At 37.4% G+C, this 20,422-nt stretch overlaps 1 protein-coding gene across 1 annotated transcript; it reads right to left on the bottom strand.

Moving 5' to 3' along the window:
* Positions 1 to 32: 32 nt before the first annotated feature.
* Positions 33 to 20,064, bottom strand: LOC104425756 (exocyst complex component SEC8). The gene is made up of 27 exons (XM_010038541.3): positions 19,625 to 20,064; positions 19,458 to 19,527; positions 18,194 to 18,406; positions 16,869 to 17,042; positions 16,608 to 16,712; positions 15,414 to 15,523; positions 14,863 to 15,042; positions 13,916 to 14,072; positions 13,720 to 13,826; positions 11,766 to 12,073; positions 11,529 to 11,689; positions 11,046 to 11,164; positions 9,379 to 9,449; positions 8,635 to 8,765; positions 8,507 to 8,556; positions 6,234 to 6,334; positions 4,904 to 5,016; positions 4,350 to 4,457; positions 3,535 to 3,732; positions 3,197 to 3,282; positions 2,869 to 3,064; positions 2,701 to 2,778; positions 1,951 to 2,052; positions 1,767 to 1,841; positions 801 to 896; positions 665 to 714; positions 33 to 572 (listed from the first exon to the last, which is right to left on the bottom strand). Exons 2-27 carry the CDS (start codon positions 19,497 to 19,499, stop codon positions 485 to 487), a joined length of 3,219 nt encoding a protein of 1,072 aa, XP_010036843.2. The 5' UTR covers positions 19,500 to 19,527; positions 19,625 to 20,064; the 3' UTR covers positions 33 to 484.
* Between the last annotated feature and the right edge of the window lie 358 nt (positions 20,065 to 20,422).

Here is a 20,422-nt window from a genome sequence, read left to right as displayed (position 1 = left end):
CATTAAGTTAAAGTTTAAAGACCATTTGTATCTATCTCCTTTTTTGAATTTGCCATCTTTTAAAGATATCAATGCGGAAAAAGAACCCCTTGCGTGAATGGAACAATTGGAACGTCCCTTCCTATAACCATGGTCCACCAATACAAAGAATATTTTCATCTCCAATATCTGAACCATTCAGTAGAAACCTACCATTCACTCTATCTACACCCTCATTACATCCGATAGCAGTTTTGTACTTACAAAATTGATGGAGAAAATACAAAATCAAGAGTACAAATTTGGGAGGAAAAAGGATATTATGCACAATAAAAAACAAGAAAAATGTTGGAGAACGATGACAAATATACCACAAGACAACAACAGGGCTTGGCCCAAATGGTGCTGGTCCTATCTGGCGAACCAGTCAATCCATGTAGAAAACTCAAGTGGGAGCTCCTAAGTTTTCAGCACATGATAATATTCACGACCACGGTCTGTATAGCTAACGGGGCAATATCTCATATACCCGATCTAGTGCATCAGCAGGGATCTCTCTTCCAGGAACCTGGACCTTTAAGAGATTGGCATAACTGGCCGGAGGAACAAAAAAGGTTCTAAAGATCAATAAATGACCAGTAAATTTCACTAAATATGACAAGGGAGGATGTTTCAGCCAACTCACTCTTCAGATGAAAACAAGTGTTCGTGCTCTGAGATGAAGGCAAGCAATGCCTGATGATGTAGAAGGATCACCTCATTGTAAGTCTAGGAGATGATACTTAAAAGAAAGAATAAAGATTCACGTTTAAGAGGCTTGCCTCATATGGCATGTTTAGCAGTTCGTAGTATGTCCGCACATGATCTAATCTTTGTTGCACAGCTTCACTATCAATTGACGGGATAGCTGCAAGGGCCTAAAAAACCAAAGGGAGTTTATATAAGTTCTAGCTTCACAGGAAAAATAAAGAAAGAAAGGACTAGAGTATTTGAGAATCATTTACTCATATCTGTATTTAGTTAATTAGTCTCAAGAGCAGAGAATATCAAGTAGTGTGGAAATTTATATGGCAGGACAAAACCATCAGCAGCCTTTTGTCAGGTTATTTATTATTCCCCTGTTTTCTTCCCTAAGCCTCAAGGAGTAAGACATCAATTTCTCATTAAGAAGGAACAAAATCCCCATCAAACAAACAGTTTTATGCAATCTTTAGATAATCATGGATCTCACACATAACTACTACCGTACAAAGCAAAGCAATGACTCACGTAAAAGTCAATCGTGGATTAATTAATATCATGAGACATGAAACACAAATACCCAAGATCAAAATGTAATTTACTTCAAATCTATAACATATTTAGAAATCGACAGATCCAGAGTATATTAAAAAGAAAAGAAAAGAAAGAATCTCTCTAAAAATCTCATTTGAATCCACAAAATATCTGGAGTAATGACTTAATAGGATAAGTAAGAGGGACATGGAATGGAAACTTAACGGTAAAGCCTGCATGTGAGCATGCCAAGTGGCACAATCACTTCAAAATAATATCTCAACTCTACATATATATTTCTTATTCAGAAAACATATTTGGTAAATTTAAACAAGTATTTGCATTTCTTTTAACATTCCATTCATTAGATGACGATTACAACATTAAAAAATGGGAAACAAGAGTGTGAACATGAGGAAGTTTTCCACCAAAAACTCTACTCTAGAAGCCCTGCAAGAAACAGAGAAAACTTCAAAAGTATACGAAAAACGTGGAATAAAGTGGTGATTTACCTGCTCCAAAGCAATTGAATTTCGACATATCTGCTGGACCCCAAAAAGGTTGATAGATTTTATATCCGACAAAGCCTACAAGAAACATGCTTATCATCAGAAAAACAACTACAAGATGTTCTATTGCAGACATTGCTCAAGAGAAATAAAAAAACAAATTAAATATATAGAATGAAATGGGAACCTTGATAAAAGCATTTGCAGCTACGCTACATATTCCACCAAAAACATAGTTTCTTTTTGTTCCCGCAATAAAGGGGGCCATTTCCTCATCCCTGCGCGTTATCTGGATTAAACATTAACCCATGATATTAGCTTGCAAGCAGAGATATTTGAACTTACAATGGCCCAAGATGGATGCAAGAAGAGAAGATTTCAACCAAATTTCTTATATATTGCCTGAAAATAGATCTGATTTTCAGAATAGATGAATTAAAAAAAAAAGGAAACTGTTACAAAATCAATTATCTTAAAAAGAATAAAATTACACAAAAGAAAAAAAGAGAAAAAGAAAAAAAAGGGCTTGCAAATGAGGTCAAGCAAATTATATGCTGTAAACGGTCAAGTAATCAGTAGACATTGCCTAATCTGATCTGACATAAATATGTCATTGTTTCAGACAGATGTAAGACAGATAGGAAGTGAGGGAGCTGAGTGGAGGATAAACCAGGTGAATAGTGTTGTTATACCAAATTGAATGTGGAACTGCTCAAGATAATGCAGCAACATTTATTCTTTAAAAATTGCTTCCACATTTGAGATCCTCAAAACCAGGGCTGAATAAACTACATGATTTTCAACCTTTTTAAACATAAAAAATACTAGAGATTGAGGCCTAACAAAAGATGAATCAATAAAATAAAAAGAGACTTACAATAATTGTTAACTGCACTATTCATTTGAAGCATCACAATTATGCAATGAAAATAAATACCTGTGCGGTTAGTGAAATAATAAAGTCATCTGGCTCTTCAGCATCTTGGTCCTCTAAGTAATCCCTACCATTCATTTCCTGGTAAATGAAAAATCTCTCACTTAAACATTCGCTCTATCCTCACGAACAAATCAGAAGGAAACTCAAAGTGGCAAATATTTCACAAACCTGAATGTGAAAAGTAGTTTCTAGCTGCATCTCCACTCGTAAAACTTTCAAGCAATCGATTGCAAGCTTTCTGTATTCCTCTGCAAACGACGCAAGGTCCCTGCCTGGAGCACTACTCGTTCTAGAGTGCTGGTGTCTCTTATGCTTTCCATCCTGTCCCCCTTGATTCACTGATCTGAAGGTTGTCTGCCCAAGCCTACTTCCATGAAATATGTAGTTTTGCATGTCAAACCTCTTGAAGCAAAAAACAATAAGAACTTCAACTAAGATTTAATATTAAGCCATGTGCTCCGACACCTACTCAAGATAGAGCAGCTAGATTACTCACCTTTCAATTGAATCTGCAACATATTCCAAGGAATCACTAAGCGATGCCAGCAAAATCAGTTTGTTATCTTCTCGAATAAGATTTTCCTGTCAGAAAAACACAAGATCGAAATAAATTGCAACTTAGAATTAACTCCCTGATGCACCAAGATTTAACTAATTAGGAAGATGCCGAATTATCTCTGGCACTATCCATTTAAACCCAGTGTAAATTTAGAGAAATCACAACAGTTTCTTCAACAGGAACTTAACAAGCCGGATATAAATGAACTTTAAGATTTTATCCATGAAATTAGGTAAGAGATACTTTTGTTCCCAACTGTTAGTGATTGTACATACCTGTTTAATTGGTCGCAAATTCAACAGTATATCAGTGAGTTCCAATTCAACCTCCATGGATTCCGTGTCTGTAGCACTATTTTCCAAATTTTGCTGACCAAAAGAACTTGGTAAACATCCACTTGCTGGATCAAGCTGCATCAATTTCTCAATATCATGTCGTCCAATGAGCATGTAACTCTGTTTTTCTAGAACTGCCTGAAATTTTACAAAGAAATAGGAGTTTATAGAATGATGAACCAAAGATGCAGTATGATGAGTGATAAATGTGCGTAAAAGTTACAGATTCCTTCATTTCAACAAATGCAAGCTCCCACAAAGAAGAAAAAGGAACAGAAACTTTATCATGTCACAAACATTTTGTCAGGGATTGTACAAAGCGATAACAAGGGTCAACAGAAGTACAAAAATAAGTGCGTGACCATGATATAGTACATGACAATATTAATTATGTTACTTTCACAGACTTTGACAATTGATGTAAGAAGACCGTATCTGCTGGCTTGTCAAGTAAAAGATAGTCTTTTTTTTTGGGTCAAAAGTAAAAGACAGTTAATAAAGAATCTTAAATAATAAGATACATTATATTATGGTACTAGATCATGTTAATAAAAGTTTTCCTACTAAGAAGAAAAGCAATTCCACACTTCCAGTGACTACTCGTGAAGTCTTAAGTTAATTGGTATTGAGGACACAGAATCCACTTCAACAGATGGCACAGAAGAGAACAGAAGTTTAACCCTTAGCATAGCTCATCCATCAAAGTCACACGGAGGAAAAGAAAACCACAGAGGATCAAGAGGAAACATACGAACCTCCATATATGAAGTGCGACATCTTTCATACGTCCGCTCAAGAAATGTTTGCACATACTTTACAAGCTCACCAGCAAATTTTGGCATTGCTTGAGCCCAACCAAGCACCTACGTTACAGGTCAAATTACAAAGATGATATGAATGTTACAAATAATTAAAATAAATTAGACATAGATCTCTAATTACATTGTAAATTCTAAGAATCCATCGACATTAGTGATGGGAAGGGGAGGGAGAGGGGGAGTGGGAGGACAGGTTGGTACAAGTGTATATATTGATGCTGGAGTGGTCCAGTGCCAATTAGCAACAGACTAGTCCCCTTTCAAGTATCCCAATCCCCTTGTCTCACAGAGATTGGGTAATAAATGGATAACACAATTCTTCATTCCTATGAGTGGCCCCAAGAGAACATGCAAGTGCAGCTATTCTAACCAGGCCTTGAGTGAGAAAGACAAACACACATATCACTTAAGCAACTCCTTGGGGCTAAGGAGGAAGTGTCTATTAAGGGAAGGGAACATATGTCAAGGCGTGAGGGCGTGAAAGAAATCACCTCTCTTGCAAGGAATTCTATAGCCAAAAGCCCTTGTAAGACTGGTCGGCCCTTCTCAATCAACGGAGTGTATGTGGCAGCAGCATGTGCTCGTGGCCGAAAAGCAGCAGGACCTATATAAACAGATGTATGCATGTGATAAATGAATTTTTAATCTAAGGCCAACACAGAATGTGACACACTAACAGAGCCCAAATTTAATTCATCACTACAAAATGCTAAAATCTTTCATTACCTCAAATCAGCAGTGTCTTGGTCAAAGACTAAGATAAGCATCACTAAAAGTATGCTATCACCATAGGCTTGCATTCGCAATTCAAAGAAAAATTTACCATCCTACCCATTTTTTCAGACAAGGAAACTCATTGAGGTAAACATAGGTTAGAAAAACTCCAGGCTCATGAAACATCCCAATGGTCTCATCAATCAAGTAAGCCGTGAGCTGAAACCCAAGTGGGTGATCAAACTTGGAATTGTTTATGATTGATGGTGTAGAGAATTGAATATGTGTCATGTGCTATATCCACACACTCCTGATTGTTCTTAACCAGCAACCAACCGTAGAACACATTTTAGTTTCATTGAAAATCAAAAGCACAAGCAATATCCAGGTTCAAACTACTTAAGATTGGCTATCCACATTTCAAGGTAAAACAGGACAAATACATGTTCAGTCAGTTAAATAGCAACAAGTTGCCATATATCAGTATATGAGCGAAAGGACACAAATAAAATCAAAGAGCGGTAATTTACAAGTCAGATATTCAATCATAGATCTGAGGGTTAGAGTGGTTGGATCACTAAGGATAGGAGAGTTTCACAACACTGGGGTATGGAAGAGGATTAGAGTGAGTTTCTTCTTTTCACTTGATCCAAAGTAGGCAATGGGAATTGGATACAGTTTTGGTCTGACATTTGGTGTGGAGACATGACTTTAACAGATCCATTCCCAGATCACAGGGCATTTGTTTACAGCAACAGGAAAAGACGAATTACCTCAATTCCTCTCTCTGTTTTTTTGGTTAATTTAGAAGGAGCAGAACCAGAGAGTATTTGATGGACAGGTATCTTCCATTTCTATTTTATTGAAAAAATTGACTTTTAAGTTATATTTTTTTTAGTATAGTGAAAACTTGCAAATGGCTATAATGCCTTGGTTGACATAGTTGATGATTTATCTTGTATCTGACTGCCTTTGGGTTTGAGAGCTGTTTTGTGTATGGCTTTAGTTTTTTGACCTCTTTCTCTATATGGCTTTGCCCGTCTAGGTGCCCTATAGTTGGATCTTTTTATCAAAAACAAAAAAGTCAGGTATTCAATTAGGACTCACTTGATATAGCTTGTTGGACACCTTTCCGGTAATCTACGAACATAGTTGGCAGGAAATGGTCCTTCACAAAGTTCTCCACAAAAGAGAGCAATCCATCCTTCCTGCCATTGTGGATATAAAAAAGAAAACTCGGATGAACAAAGCACAATTCACACAGCAACTACAAGAGGAAAATCTCAAAGAATGACTAAAATATATGCAAAGTATCATCTCAAGCAGCACAAGAAAACTCGATGGTTGAAATCGCTAGATAAGTTAATGCAGGAGGCTCTGTTGTCATAAGATATGTCGGTCCACAGAGACCTCTTTAACTCTCAAGAGAATCAGAAGTACAAGAAAGTTCTCATGAAAGGAAAACAGGTCATAAAGACCTTTATGTCCATGCCCCAGTCTCCATTCCCAACCACCCCCCAAAAAAAAAAAAAAAAAAAAAAAAAAAAAAAGTGCTAGTGTGGCCCAACCCTGAATTAGTTTTAAGTTTTATACAATCACCAGCAAATAAAAAACTGAATATTCAATAAACAACCATTTTCAACTAAGCGACTGATTCATACGATATGCTTGCTGGAATTCAGTAACAGGTCAGAAAAAGAAAATTACATAAACTGCCTTGCATGTCACCAATACAAGAACATTTGTAACTGTAGAATTCCAGTAACTTTCTGTTAGCTCAACTCTCAAAACTATTCAATATCAACCATTTCAGCTCTCAGTAAAGGAGAAGTTAAACCTAGGAAAACCAATCAATTCAATATCCAAGAGGCAAGAGGCTTTCTTCCAAATATCAGAGGAGCATAAATACCACAGACATGGCGGGCTCCATTAAAAAGTTTATGGTATTTGTTATGCCTAAGTAAGATGTATGCCTTCTCCCCCTTTGGGCTTGCCTAAGTAAGATTAAAATATCCTTCTCCCAATATGGGCATGCCCAAGAAAGATTAAGATATTCAGTATCCTCCTAAAGTGTCATTATCTATGCCACCTTCTTCCAATCTCTTACCTTCTAAAAGACGTCAGTCTATATGTCCAAACTAACTCGAGCAAATTTACTTATTTATCCTTGGGACAACACTGACTCTTCACTTCTATTCTATCTTTCTAGTATGAAGACACCTCAGTGAAGCAATCTCATCTAATGTGCATGTTAATGCCTAATAGCTAATTTTCGTTTCCATAAGGCTCAGTCAAGAAATGACCTGTCCTCCATCCAATATGTGGAAAATGATACAATTGACATCCAATTTCAATGCTGAATCATCTAAGCCTCTTCCACAAGGAATCCACTATAGATATACTGTTTCAGCCATTTATAAATACAAACTTTTTCTTTCCACAATTACCATTTTAGACTTCCTCCACCATCATCTTACCCATCGAATCGCCTCTTAGAAGATTTATACCAAGGAAGTTCTTGAATACATCCATCTTACTCATCCAATATAAGAACAAGATAAGAGCTCCAAATTGAACCTTACTGGCATTTCCAGGTGTTCTCACTCAAATTGCTTTTTCTCATACTTGTCATAACTTAAAGTATGCGAAACATGATGAGCATATTATATGTCCTTATCATATATTTCTCAAATTTATAAAAAGGAATGCCTTAAGTCTATGTAAAGCAAAACTTTCAAACAACTTCTTGATGGGTAAAATCATAGTAGATCTCTCCCACATCATATGAAGCTGAGCTTTATTAACTTGGTCTTTGGAGTCAACTTATCCTTCATTACCATGTCCTAGTTTTACTGCAGAAGCACTGAATTTGGCATCTTTGCAATTAGCATGATTGTGCAGACTTCCTTCATTTACTCTGAACCATCATAGGGAAAAAATATTCCACCAACTGAGTCAAGGTAGCAGACCAACCAGACCAACCACATGAGCTGTATACTAGAATTTACTTAAGCATCTGAATCAATGCATCCTAATAGATCAAATACTAGATATGAACCAGTAATTCTTTGAATAAATTTCTACAAAAGCCATTTAACAGCACAAAAATCTGTTGAGCCTTCACCAGAGCCACTCTAAACCCAATCTCATGGTTAAGCAGGCAAGAACTTTCGAAACTACTAATCACCAAAATTTTCAATTGTGCTAAAATAGCAACTAGTAAAAGTAAGCATTCCTTTGCAGAAGCACAGTCAAGCAAAAAGTAATGTCCGACAGGACATGAACCAGAAAGGCCTCCCCTGGTGATTATGCTACCAATGCTAAGTGTGCAATTCAGTAGGTATGCTCCAAAAGAGAGATTACAACAGTAATCAGCTTACCCAAGCTGGGAATACTTCTTTGGTAGCATTGAAGCAACTTTATCGGTAAACTGCAAAGCAAGGCATCAGAAAAAGCTATAAAGAGAAACTTGTAAAAAACTTGAAATATTCCTTCTATAGTCCACTACCAAGAGAACAGGGCGATATATGGAAGCTGTTAAGTATATGCCTTGCTCAGGTAACACAGCTGCAGATCCATAACCTTCTTGTAACATATTTGAACCCCTCCTACTCCACCCTTGGCGAATAAGATCACCACCTACAATACCAGGGATCGTGCAACAAAAAAGAGCGATTCATTTAATATGAATTACACAAACTAAAACTGATCACAACTGACAAGATGAATATATGAATAAACCAATCAAATCCATATCTTCACAATACTAATAAAAAACAACAACAATCAAACTTCCCCAATTATGCAGTGCTAGCCAAGTACGTGCTTTCAGCTACAAGTATTTTCAAGTATTGAAGGTCTTTACTGAAAGTTCCACCTAAGTCATATTTGAACTTATCTATACCCGAACTCATGCCATAAAGTCACATCTAAAGGTCGTCCTTTTATGCATCCAAATGACCTTCACTAAAAACTCATCCGATAAATGACATCTCATTTGTCAGAACTTGATTTTTCTCTTTTTCATTTTCCTGGTGGTGAAGGGGTAAGGGTATGGTGTTTCAGATATGTTACCTAGACTCATCTTTACATAATTTAGAATCCTCACCCAATGTGAACAATAAAATAGGTTAACAGTAAGAGTGGGTACTTGCTTAATCTGATAATTTAATGCATGTGGACTAAAATAGACACAATAAGAGCAGTTATTACAGAAAGAAGGTAAATAACGGATGAAGATTCTTGCACATACCCTGATTAGGCGCAGATGCAGTAGCATCTGTGAAGCGGAAAGCAAATGTGAGGCCATCTTCTGAACCATCCCTGTATCACATTCAGATAATTATCACGTGCAAGCAACATTAAATCCAAAAGATGACAGCAGCTCTCTATTTTCTCCAGAAGGATCAGAATATAAGAATAATCAGATCTCTACTATAGTCCAACAAAATTTAAAAATCCGTGGCTATTAAAAGAAAAGAGAGAATTTAATTGATGCTCTAAAAGGATTATTGCATTAAGCTGTAAGCCCTCCAATAAAAAAATTGAGTTAAGCATGAGGGGAATATGAACTACAACAAATTGCAAGGAAGCATGTGGATTGGATCACGATATCTAGTGTTTCCATTCGAGATGTCAATGCCTACCCTGTCAAGAGGTTGTTGTAACTTACAGGTGTGTTGAAACTTAATGAATGTATGCTGTAGGTTAATAGTTGCATAAGCAGAGGTGAATCCTCCCTCCCACACAATCAATTCATTATTTATGGGGAAAGATTAATAAAACAATAAAGGAAAATTTTATATGCTACTAAGACACAATAAGAAGTGCAAATTGCAGCACAACCACACATCCTAAAGCATGAGTCAACAAGAAAGCAAGGTTTGCTCGCAAAATCTTGGTTTGACCAAAGAAAAGAATCTAAGGACTTTGAAAGAAAATAAAAGAATCTAATGGACGGTTTTGACATGGGAGACCTTATGGGAGGCACACCCATAAAATTTTCTAGCTGAGATTGTCCCTTGGTCCATTCTGTATCATTCAGATTGTAAGTCACTAACGGCTGGGGCTCATGGAGTCATATGTATGTCTCAAAAACTGTACGACACTTTGTACCACCACCCCAACATTAGAAACATTCATTACACGCCTATACATGAAAGGCCATGTAGGATCAAATACCTACTCTGTTATCCGAATGCATGCTTTATGTCAAGGAAAATCATGGCATGCCCATCTGATGGACATACATGCACATTACGATGTGATGCTTCACAATATGAAGCTGAAATATCATTAGTTCTAGGCTATAGCAACTACTACCACCAAATCCATTCCCATCAAAATGGTGCAGTCCACCCATATGGCCTTCAAATGTGATTGTTAATCCTCATACAACTTCTGCAGTGATAATCTAGTATTAACCTTCTTCTCACCCAAGTTGAGTACAAAGTACAGAACCAACTATGGGGAACAAACTGTCACCCAAGTTGAGCACAAAGCACACCACCTGAACGCTTATATCAGTATCAAATACAAACTTATCTGCAAACTCAGTTCCCGTTTTTGATTACCTTCCTTGTGTATGTATAAGACCCGTACATCTAAGAATTCTTGATTAGCTAGTTGCAAATAGCCCACAATCCCACAACAAAGGCAAAAGATGACAAAGAAAACATCTGAGACACAAAAATGTCATTTCCATAGAAGGCCATTCATTATTAGGTTACTGCTTCAATTTCCATTACTCTTCACAAACCACTTCACTATATATGACAACACATTAAGCATTGAATATGGATCAAACAAGAATTGAAGCCCCAAAAGTACCTAAAAAAGACCTCCCCAAAAAACCCTTTTTTCTGCTCTTTTATGTAGCAGAATTAGGAAAATAATATGATAATCAGGGTAGGAAGTTACTTGCTCTTTTCTTTATTGGGGACCTTGCTTGCAAGTCTAGCTGTTTGCACAGCAGCATCAGCAGATGCAGCTTCTGGAGTTGCCCGCAGAATCTCGCAGATAAGTTGTTGGCATTCACTCTGGCAAAATTTTACACAAACGACTTCAAAAGATTACAAAAGAAGCTCTCTCTATATATAATGCATGTATGCGCACGCGCTTGTTTGTGTTATACCTCTAATAGCATCTCATTTGTCTTCTCCAAGCATGGACAAAAGATGCATGAAATTATGTGGAGAGTTCCCCCAAGACATCCATAAAGCCACACTAAATAGTGGAAACTTGAAAATAAAAAGTTGTGGTTCTTAATGCAGTTATGTATATCATGTACCACAAGGTAATCTCTATAATTCCCAAAGTGTGCCTAACATCTGAATATGGGTAATTTCATCCCCCCCTCAACGAGTCCATCGAGTGTTCACAGGACCAACAGGATTTACATACCTGCAGAACTGTCAATGAAAATCCTACACCGTAACCCCCAGTGATATGCGATGTCTCAGAATCAGGGTTCCAATTCGCATCTGCTGGAACAGACCTCGGTGTGTTCATGTCACCTTGTTGGGACTTCGTCTCCAAAAGCTCACCAACAACAACATGATTTTCTGAATAATTGATGCTAGACTTCAGTTTAGATTTCACATTGTAAAAGAGTACCAAAATAGTAATCAAATATCTCACCAAATATCCGGACAACAGCATCGAGAATTGAGTCAAGAAGCTCTTTTGCTGCAACCTGGGCTTTCCCTGTGGGAGCCATCACAGCAGACACAGGACTTACAGCCCAAAGAGTCCCAGCCAGCGATTTCCCATTCTGAAGCTTCTGTTTTGGCATTTGGTAGTGTTCCAGTTTTCTCCTTGTTGACTGCAGACTTGTCGGAGCCCCGAAGACATCATGTTCAGTACAAGGCCTTGAAGGATCAACTAATGCTGCATGAGCTTTGATTTTGGAAGTGATGATCTCATGAACTGTTGGTCGCAATCTTTGGCTGCTCCAAGACAAATAAGAATTGGCATCTCTTGCATACAGTGAATATTTATTTAAGACAGAGAAGGAAAGATGGCAACCCTAGTAGAACAGGGAGTCATACCAGATCAGATTTAAGTTAAGATTATGAGCATTTCATAGGACTACACCAAAGGATACACTTCAAATGTATACTTAAGCAAGATGACCAGTAATCCTATTCCGTGTGATTCAAGCCAAAGATAAAAACCTGAGGCAGCTCATGTAAATCCAACAGGAGCAAAGTTTTTTGGATAAAGTCTAGGAGGCCTCATCTGCATAAAGAGTCAGCTCAGATGTCCAACTGTGCAGCCTTTACAAGTACGATATAACAGGTTCTGATTTTTTGATGATCTATACAAACAAATAAAAGTTGATTCTACCATTTATCTGTGATTGTAGCCCCTTAAAAACACAAACTTTCAGGTGAGCATACGGTCCAGTTCTATAGCTTTCCACCCCAACTAAAGCTCAAGACTTTTCTGAAAACACTCAGGGATTTACTGGAATCATATGCCAGCTCACTTTCCAAATCTCATGTCTCGCATGTTAGAGATTTTGATACACCCAGAAGACTGTACTAAGATTACTCTCTTTTGTCACTAGGCATTTCCTAGAAGAATCATTTGATCCCCTTTGTGATGTCTACTCATCATCTCTTGTTCTAGTTCATCCAATTGTGCAAATTCATTTCTGGTTACTTGTTCAATATTTTGATATGGAAAGAGATGTCCCCACATAATTTACACATAAGTGACCAATTAGTTATCCACATAAGTGGCCAAGGATGGAACCATTAACCAAATTACTTTTTCGAGTTTCAGCGTCTTTATAGGATCCAATATCAGCTTTCACATATGCCTTCAGCATGAGTCCTAAGTCCTAAGAGATGAAACAACAACAGAAAGAGGAATGGGAAAACAAACTTACACATCACAAACAGAGGAGAAAAGACATCATGATTTGATTGTTTTAGAGAAAAAATTGAAAGAACTAAACAGAATCCCTATCTATATATATTTATGCAACATGATATTAGCTTTACATCTACGTATTGGTTAATTTTGATATGACTTTGTCTTGAATTCTTTTTAAGGAATACAGTATTTAGCACCATTTACACCTTGCAGAAAAGTACAACTAATTAGGATAGTTAACAGGACAAAAGAAGAAGGAAAGAAAATTCCAAGAAAAGCGTCCTTTTCACTTATTATGTCAATAGTTTTGACTATGATGCTCAATAACATAGCACCTTGCCAATTTAAGAATAGAACATTTTGCCCAATAAACAATTGAAAATAAGACAGATCTCTGATTCCCATTCTATTGTTAGGCATTCATCCATTTCCTCAGCTCAAGCTTATGCTTTTACCCATCACCACTGTCCGAAACCTGAACTACTTCATAGCCAGGTTCCTAAGGTTTATTCAATTATAACTTATGTGACTCAGACACCTTAAATACACTAAACCTGACACTGATATAAGAGTTCAACATCGACAACCAATACTGGGTATGGACTATATTGCTGTAATAACACAGTATGAAAGATGTATACTCCAACAATGAATTTCTGTTTCGAAAACCAAGCCAAACAAATATAAGAGAATCGTTGGTAATGTAACACACCTTATAATTACACCAGCTGCTGCCACTTTACCAAGCATGCAGAGACATTCAACCATGGTCTGCAAATACTTTACACGAAGCGGACTGTCGCTCTTTTTGACTGATTCCTGTATCCAAGTACCAAATCCCGAGCTCAGACACTAAGTAAAAAGCAACAAGAGAATGCATCTGAAATGATTTGATTGAGTCACTGTACCAAAAATTCATCTGGAGTGGCCTGGGAAAGCCATGTTGGAATCTGCCGAGAAAAAATCTTAATTTCACCATTGATCCTTGTTGATGCATGATGCACATCTGAGTTTTCATTATGATGTTCAAGAGCACCCTCATCTTCGTAACCATCAAATGACGAACTGGAAAGAAGGTTATACGTTGTAATCAGGGGGAACTTGTAAGAAGAGATTGAGAAGATCAAAGAAGAACTACAGTAAGTCTATTACCCCAAGGAAGATATAACCACAAAAAAAGAACGAAAGAAAATTGTTTCACAATGTTCTAGCCATTGTGAGAAGATTATTGAATTACGATAGAAAATTTTACATTGTAGGAGAGAATAAAAGTTAAATTACCATACTAATACCACCTCTACCAAATCAAAAGTTTGCTGAACACAGGAGAAAATTTCTGACATGTTTTGTCTCCCATTTATTTCTTTACTTCAGAAAAATTCTAAAAGCAAATAAGAGCATCACTGTTCTCTTTTCTCTCTTTAATCTCCACATAATATTCAGTATCAAAGAAGAAATTCAACTTTACAAGGATTAAAACACAACCAAACTCTCTCTTTTCAGCTGCTCAATTTTCAGAGACTACTAGAAGTGCATGCCAGCAAAGCAGGAACATTTGAAAATGATCAAATCCAGTTAAGCAGATAGCTGATAGACTGACCTAGAACAACATTAGTCAACAAAATGCATGAGCAGAGTAGATGACAGAGCAGCATACTTCATATATGGGTACCCACAAGTGTCAAGCAACCATTGAACAAGATAGCAATGAAATGAAAAGCAGAAAGAATGATTCCCAATGATTTCATCCAAAAGTTTTCAATGTTCTAATAAAAAAGAGAGTGCAGCAACCAGTAAGGACTATCATATAGGAACCTAGAGAAGTCACTGGCTGAAAACCAATCTCCAATCTTACCCTCCGTCAACTGAACTTGACTGATATGATCCATCTACAGTTCCTTGGCCATTAATGTGGCTATCACCTCTTAGTAACCGAGTCCGCCGCGAGACGGGTTGTAAGTTACTTGTTGAGACAGTTATCACCGCAGTAGATGGTAACTCGTCATATCTTTCATCAATGTCCGAGGCAGCTGAGCTGCAGGAAATTGTAAGGTTAAAGGCAATAGATGATGCCCAAAAAATTGTACTCCAATTGCCTCATTATCTTAAATTACAAGAGAGGCTTTGGAAAGGCAACCTGCCAACCATTGTTAGGTGTAGAAAGATTTCTTTAATAATGAAAAAAAGAAAGAGCACCAATCACTCAAAACTTCGCCTAATGAAGTAGAAGTTGCCAGAATCAACTTTACTAGAGAAAAATGAGACCTAAGAGCTGCAAACGTTATCTCAATGAATTCCAGAGAATTAAGAAACCAGTGGTCAAACATAGTCTGTAAAGCTTTAACAGAAATGTTAACTTTTTATTTGGGCATGACCTAGAGAAAGAAATTGGAGAAAAAGCTCTACCTGTATTCTCCTCCATTGTAAAGATGCGCATGCAATTCCTCCAGAACTTTATAGAAGAGAACTCCTCTAAGCTTCGTCAACTCAGATCGAACATCTTGAAGGGCACCAACCTGGAAGCCGTTAAGATAAAAATCATAAATAAGAGAAAATCTAACAATAAGAAACTGAATGATGTTCTCTAATTACAGTCAAACTTAACGTGCCAATGGTTTTGACCTTACAACTAAACTAATGACAACACGGTCCGAATGGACTAAGCCAATATATTATGGTGCTCCAGGCCAACTTTACTTCTCAGGGAGGGAGGAAGGGAGGGAGGGAGGGAGGGAGAGAGAGCACCATGTGATGTAGCATGGGTCCCAATAATTGAAGATTTAAAGAGAACTCACAGTTGACGATAATTCAAAGAGGGACCATGTTCCTTTAAGCATCAACCCAAACCTCCTAAGCATCATAGCTAGGGTTTCTTAAGGATCACACAATTCAAAAGCAAAGAGTGGCTAATTTTTATAGTCTTCATAAAACTAGAATAACCATTTTTAGAGACATAGATAGACAACTAATTCAACTAGGAGAAGAATCCTAATCCTTCCAAGACTGTTATTTGAGTTGTCAGGAGAAGTGGCAAATAGGTGAGTTTGGCTGGATCAGGTATGGGTTGCTTGCAAATGGATATGACCCAAATTGACCAATTTAACTGATATTAATCCATGTTTTGCCAAACATTTTGTATGACCTATACCTAACCTAACCCAGATACGACCCAAACCCACCCACATAATTCACATTTTTTTGGGAGTCTATTATCAACAGCAAAGGTATAATAATAGGAATCTAAAAAAAATAATAGGTTCAATTCAATAACCATTGCCAGAAAAAAATGTAAAAAAATATATCGTCAAACAAGATTGATCACTCGTTGATTTTTCGTAGTTCTTAACAAAGGATTCATTTAATTTTCTTGTTCAATCACATGGAACAGAGCAATCTGAATCTTTATCGTCCATAATACAATCTTAAGCTTGAATATCAACTAAAAGATAGTCCCTAATTTCAAAGAATTTGCATATTCTCCTTTTGTTGAAACCAATAACCAAGAGCAAAATGAGCAGAAGCAACAAGTCTACATGGCATTTTTCATATGAAGATTCTTTCACATTGCAGGATAAACAAAGGAACTTTTCTTAGTCTTACCATCTGAAGACCCTCTCTCTCAAGCATCAACATGGATTGGACATGCAACTGAACCGCGGCATATAATTGCTTTTCAAGTGTCAACTTCTCAATTCTACCAGGAACCTGGGCCACATTTTAAAAGGCAGATGATGAATTTCCACAATGGCATAAGGTGGCATCTCTAATTGGCGTAATGTATATAAGGAGGCAGAGTGCCACGTATGTCTTAATCTCTAGATCAAAATTTTGCATGGAAGAGGGTAAGCAAGCCACACAAACCTTAGCAATATTTTCGATTTGGTCTAACAGAGAAATGATGTGACGTAGCGTAACCGACCGATACCACAACTGATGCAATTGCTTATTGCGGGCACCAAGTCGCTTCTTTGCATCAGCAAGATCAACCTTTAGCACAGCAATACTTTCAGCTGACTCACTGAATAATCGCAGAATCTGAAGCAAAAAGAAATATATTAAAAGGTTGCAGAAAGAAGGCATTTATACTCTCGATATCCAAAACAAATAGCCATAAGTCAGATCACAAAATTGAATGTGCGTGCGTGAGAGAGAGAGAGAGAGAGAGAGAGAGAGAGAGAGAGAGAGAGAGAGAGAGAGATGCAGTACAAACCATTTGCTGCCAATATAAAAGCAGTAAAAGTGGAAAATCTATGTCCTGAAGGTACTACCACATTCGGCCACTTATTTACCTGTAAGTAATTGTTGGAAGATCACACTAAAAGGATGAAAACTATAAACGATGTTACAAAGATTCTTTCCTGTTATCTTTTTCCCTTTCCCTTTCCCTTTCTTGAAAGCAAAAGGAAAATTTTACATAAGGTACCAAGGCTACCTCCCCCTATGAGATTGTCTAGAAAGTGTAACAAACTGTCCATGTCAAAGACTGATTTTCAGCGACTTAAAACTCAAGACTGGTATCCATCTATTCTTCACCACCACCCCCCCCAAAAAAAAAAAAAAAGAAAAAAAAAAAAAAAGGAGTCTAGATTCTAAAAATCCTCAAATCTCTGAGGGAGGATCAGAGCAATTTATCAATATTGGAATGCAGAGCCAGCATTTTAGCACCAAAAATAATTGAGATGTAAGTGGATAATTTGCACTTGTCAATACTGGAAAATCAATTCACATTCAGTCTATGAAGAACGCTCAATAGACCTTATTTCCCATTGAGAACTTATGAAAGACAACACTCTTAGGTCCAAATATACAATTCCAGCATCAATGGTTCCTTCATCCCAAACATCAATGGAATATATCTCGTATACGATTCTAAGTTAAAGACACTGCAAGATGGAAAACAAGAATATACTATCTAGATCTACAAATCCTAAATGGACAACTAACAGCAATAAGCCAAAGGCTTAATAACAAACATTGCTTAAAATATTATGATCGTAACTTTGTCCTTCCTTTGTCCGTAAAAGTTTAGTGAAAACATTATAAAATTGCAGGTAGAATTTCATCCACTAAGTTGCATGGGCACCAGTATTTATGAAAAGATAATCTGAATTGCAACAGCAGAAAATGCAAAAACCATTGTTTTCATTATAAATTATTAGGTCTAAGGAGAAGCATCGTCAAGAAACCTGTGAATAATTCTGAATTGCTTTGTTGAAACCACCATGATATGCATGCACAACTTCATCGACGACTTCCTCAATGACATCACTTTTCTCCTTCAAAGTTTTAATTTTACCCTCACGATCTTTCGATGTCAATATTTCAACAACATGTGGCAAAGAGTCAAAACGTGCAGCAGCCCAACTTTCACCTATCTCTGAAATCTCTTCCCTCAAGTACTGCAATTACACACAGAAAGATAAAATTAGCAGATGGCAAGCTCAGACAATAGCGATATAACAACTTTGGTTATCAAAATATATAATGCAGAAAACATACAGTGACATACGCATTAGACTGTCAAATAGGCATTATTCTGAGAGAATTCATGTATCCAGGAAATACTATTCCAGTAGTGGTTGTGTACTTAAAAAAAAAAAAATTTAAAAAGAAAATTAAATATTAGATTTTTGGTTATTTCATATTACGTCTAATGTTAAACCCGTGACCTTGTTACACTAAATACTAACGACACTCCCATCTTTTTAATCTTTAAGACTACTGTTTTCTACATCTGTATAAAACATGCTACAACCCATCACATCTGCTCCTACTAATAATTGAATGAAATTTCTCATTAGGTCTTCCTCTTCTCATCTGAACGACCTGAATTCCAGCATTTCCTCAATAGAATGTCTAAGGGCCACCATTGCATGTGCCAAAACCACCATTTTTCCTTGAGTGTCCAAACATCCAACATAACATCCCAATTCCACTTGTGAAGGATGCTTCTTCCCAATCCGTCAAAAACCAGAACAAAGGAGGGGAGGGGAGGGGATATAAATTAGGTAGTTGACAAAACGCACTTCCACATAGTTGATTCCCGATATTCATTCACATCATAAAACTTAGTAGAACTATATTGCCACTCAGCGGTAGACCTGATCATCGACATAGCAGCCCGTTCTACAGGGGGAAGGATTAACGCGAGAAGTGAGGCACGCTTGGGCAAAGTAGGTGAATTTTGTTTGGCTCGGCAGATATCTATCCCGACCGGGCTATGGGCAGAATTGAGGAAGGCCCGCCGACCCATGAATTATCATAAAGATAGAAGGATGCCATTGTTTACTTCAGCAAAACCCGCTTCTCAATTCCTGCAGCCGCACACTCCATCTTGAACCCCAACCCCAACCCCCCATCGCCAGCGTCAGGGAAAGAACAGAGAACGACACCCAGAGAAGGGCATGCGTGCCGGTTTACAAGAGGGAAGGAGTGAAAATATGGACTCACTGCTTTATCACGAGAAATAGGCAATCCATCGAAAGTGCCCATCTGCAACCTTCCCCTCCAGTAGATAATCCTGAAAAGGTCAATGCAGAGGTGGTCGTAAGAAAGAATTCCATCGAGACGATGTCCAAAAGCAAGGACGTACATAGCGTCGGGGGGGTTGGAGTTACCAAAATATTAGCTAAAGCTAGTGTAGCCGGGCAATTTGCGGGTTCCAGATCCCGGATCCCCCGGATGTGGCGTTCAGAGACGAATGAATGAATGAATGAAGAAGAAGAAGAAGAAGAAGAAGAAGAAGAAGGAGGAAGGCTTTTGTTTTGTGAGCCTGCGATTTGGGAACCGAGACGCAATTCTCTGCAGATCTCGGATCCACGAAGAACAATGTGGGGCCTTCTCAATCGATGCCGTCGTTCCAAGAACGAGGAGGGGGCAGAGCAGCCGAGAACAGATGGAAGGAAGCACGGGAGGAAACACCAGATTCTCTAAGCCCCTTCTCTCTCTCTCTCTCTCTCTCTGCTGGAAAAGGGGAGAAGAATGGCTCGCGATCCTTGCCAAGTAGAAAAATGGATTTGCAATTTTGTCCGAGGATTTTCATCGAAATCCGAATGTTCATGAGCAAGGCCTATCGAGTTTTTGGGGGAAATTCCCTCTGAATGAAAAAGCCTCTCCAAAAAAAAAAAAAAAAATTATTTTTAGGTAAAATGATTAATTTTTATTTATTTATGTCCAATTTTTTTTTTTTTAATTTAAAATTTGGATCTCATTTGAACAATGATTTTTAATCTCATGAATAATATTTAAATTTACAGTCCATTTTCCAAAAATTCCTTTTGAAGAACTTAAAGACCGGCTATTCTACTTTGAATAGAGGTATCTACTCATGCGAATTTGGAATGAACAAGTCATGTCCATCTAAGCTATTTAAAACCAAACTTATTATTTTTAGATGAGAAAAATAATATTTAATG

This window comes from Eucalyptus grandis, chromosome 11, assembly GCF_016545825.1.
Source record: "Eucalyptus grandis isolate ANBG69807.140 chromosome 11, ASM1654582v1, whole genome shotgun sequence".
Classification (NCBI taxonomy): domain Eukaryota; kingdom Viridiplantae; phylum Streptophyta; class Magnoliopsida; order Myrtales; family Myrtaceae; genus Eucalyptus; species Eucalyptus grandis.
The sequence above is the reverse complement of the archived record's forward strand: the minus strand, read 5'-3'. Positions and strand labels throughout refer to the sequence as shown.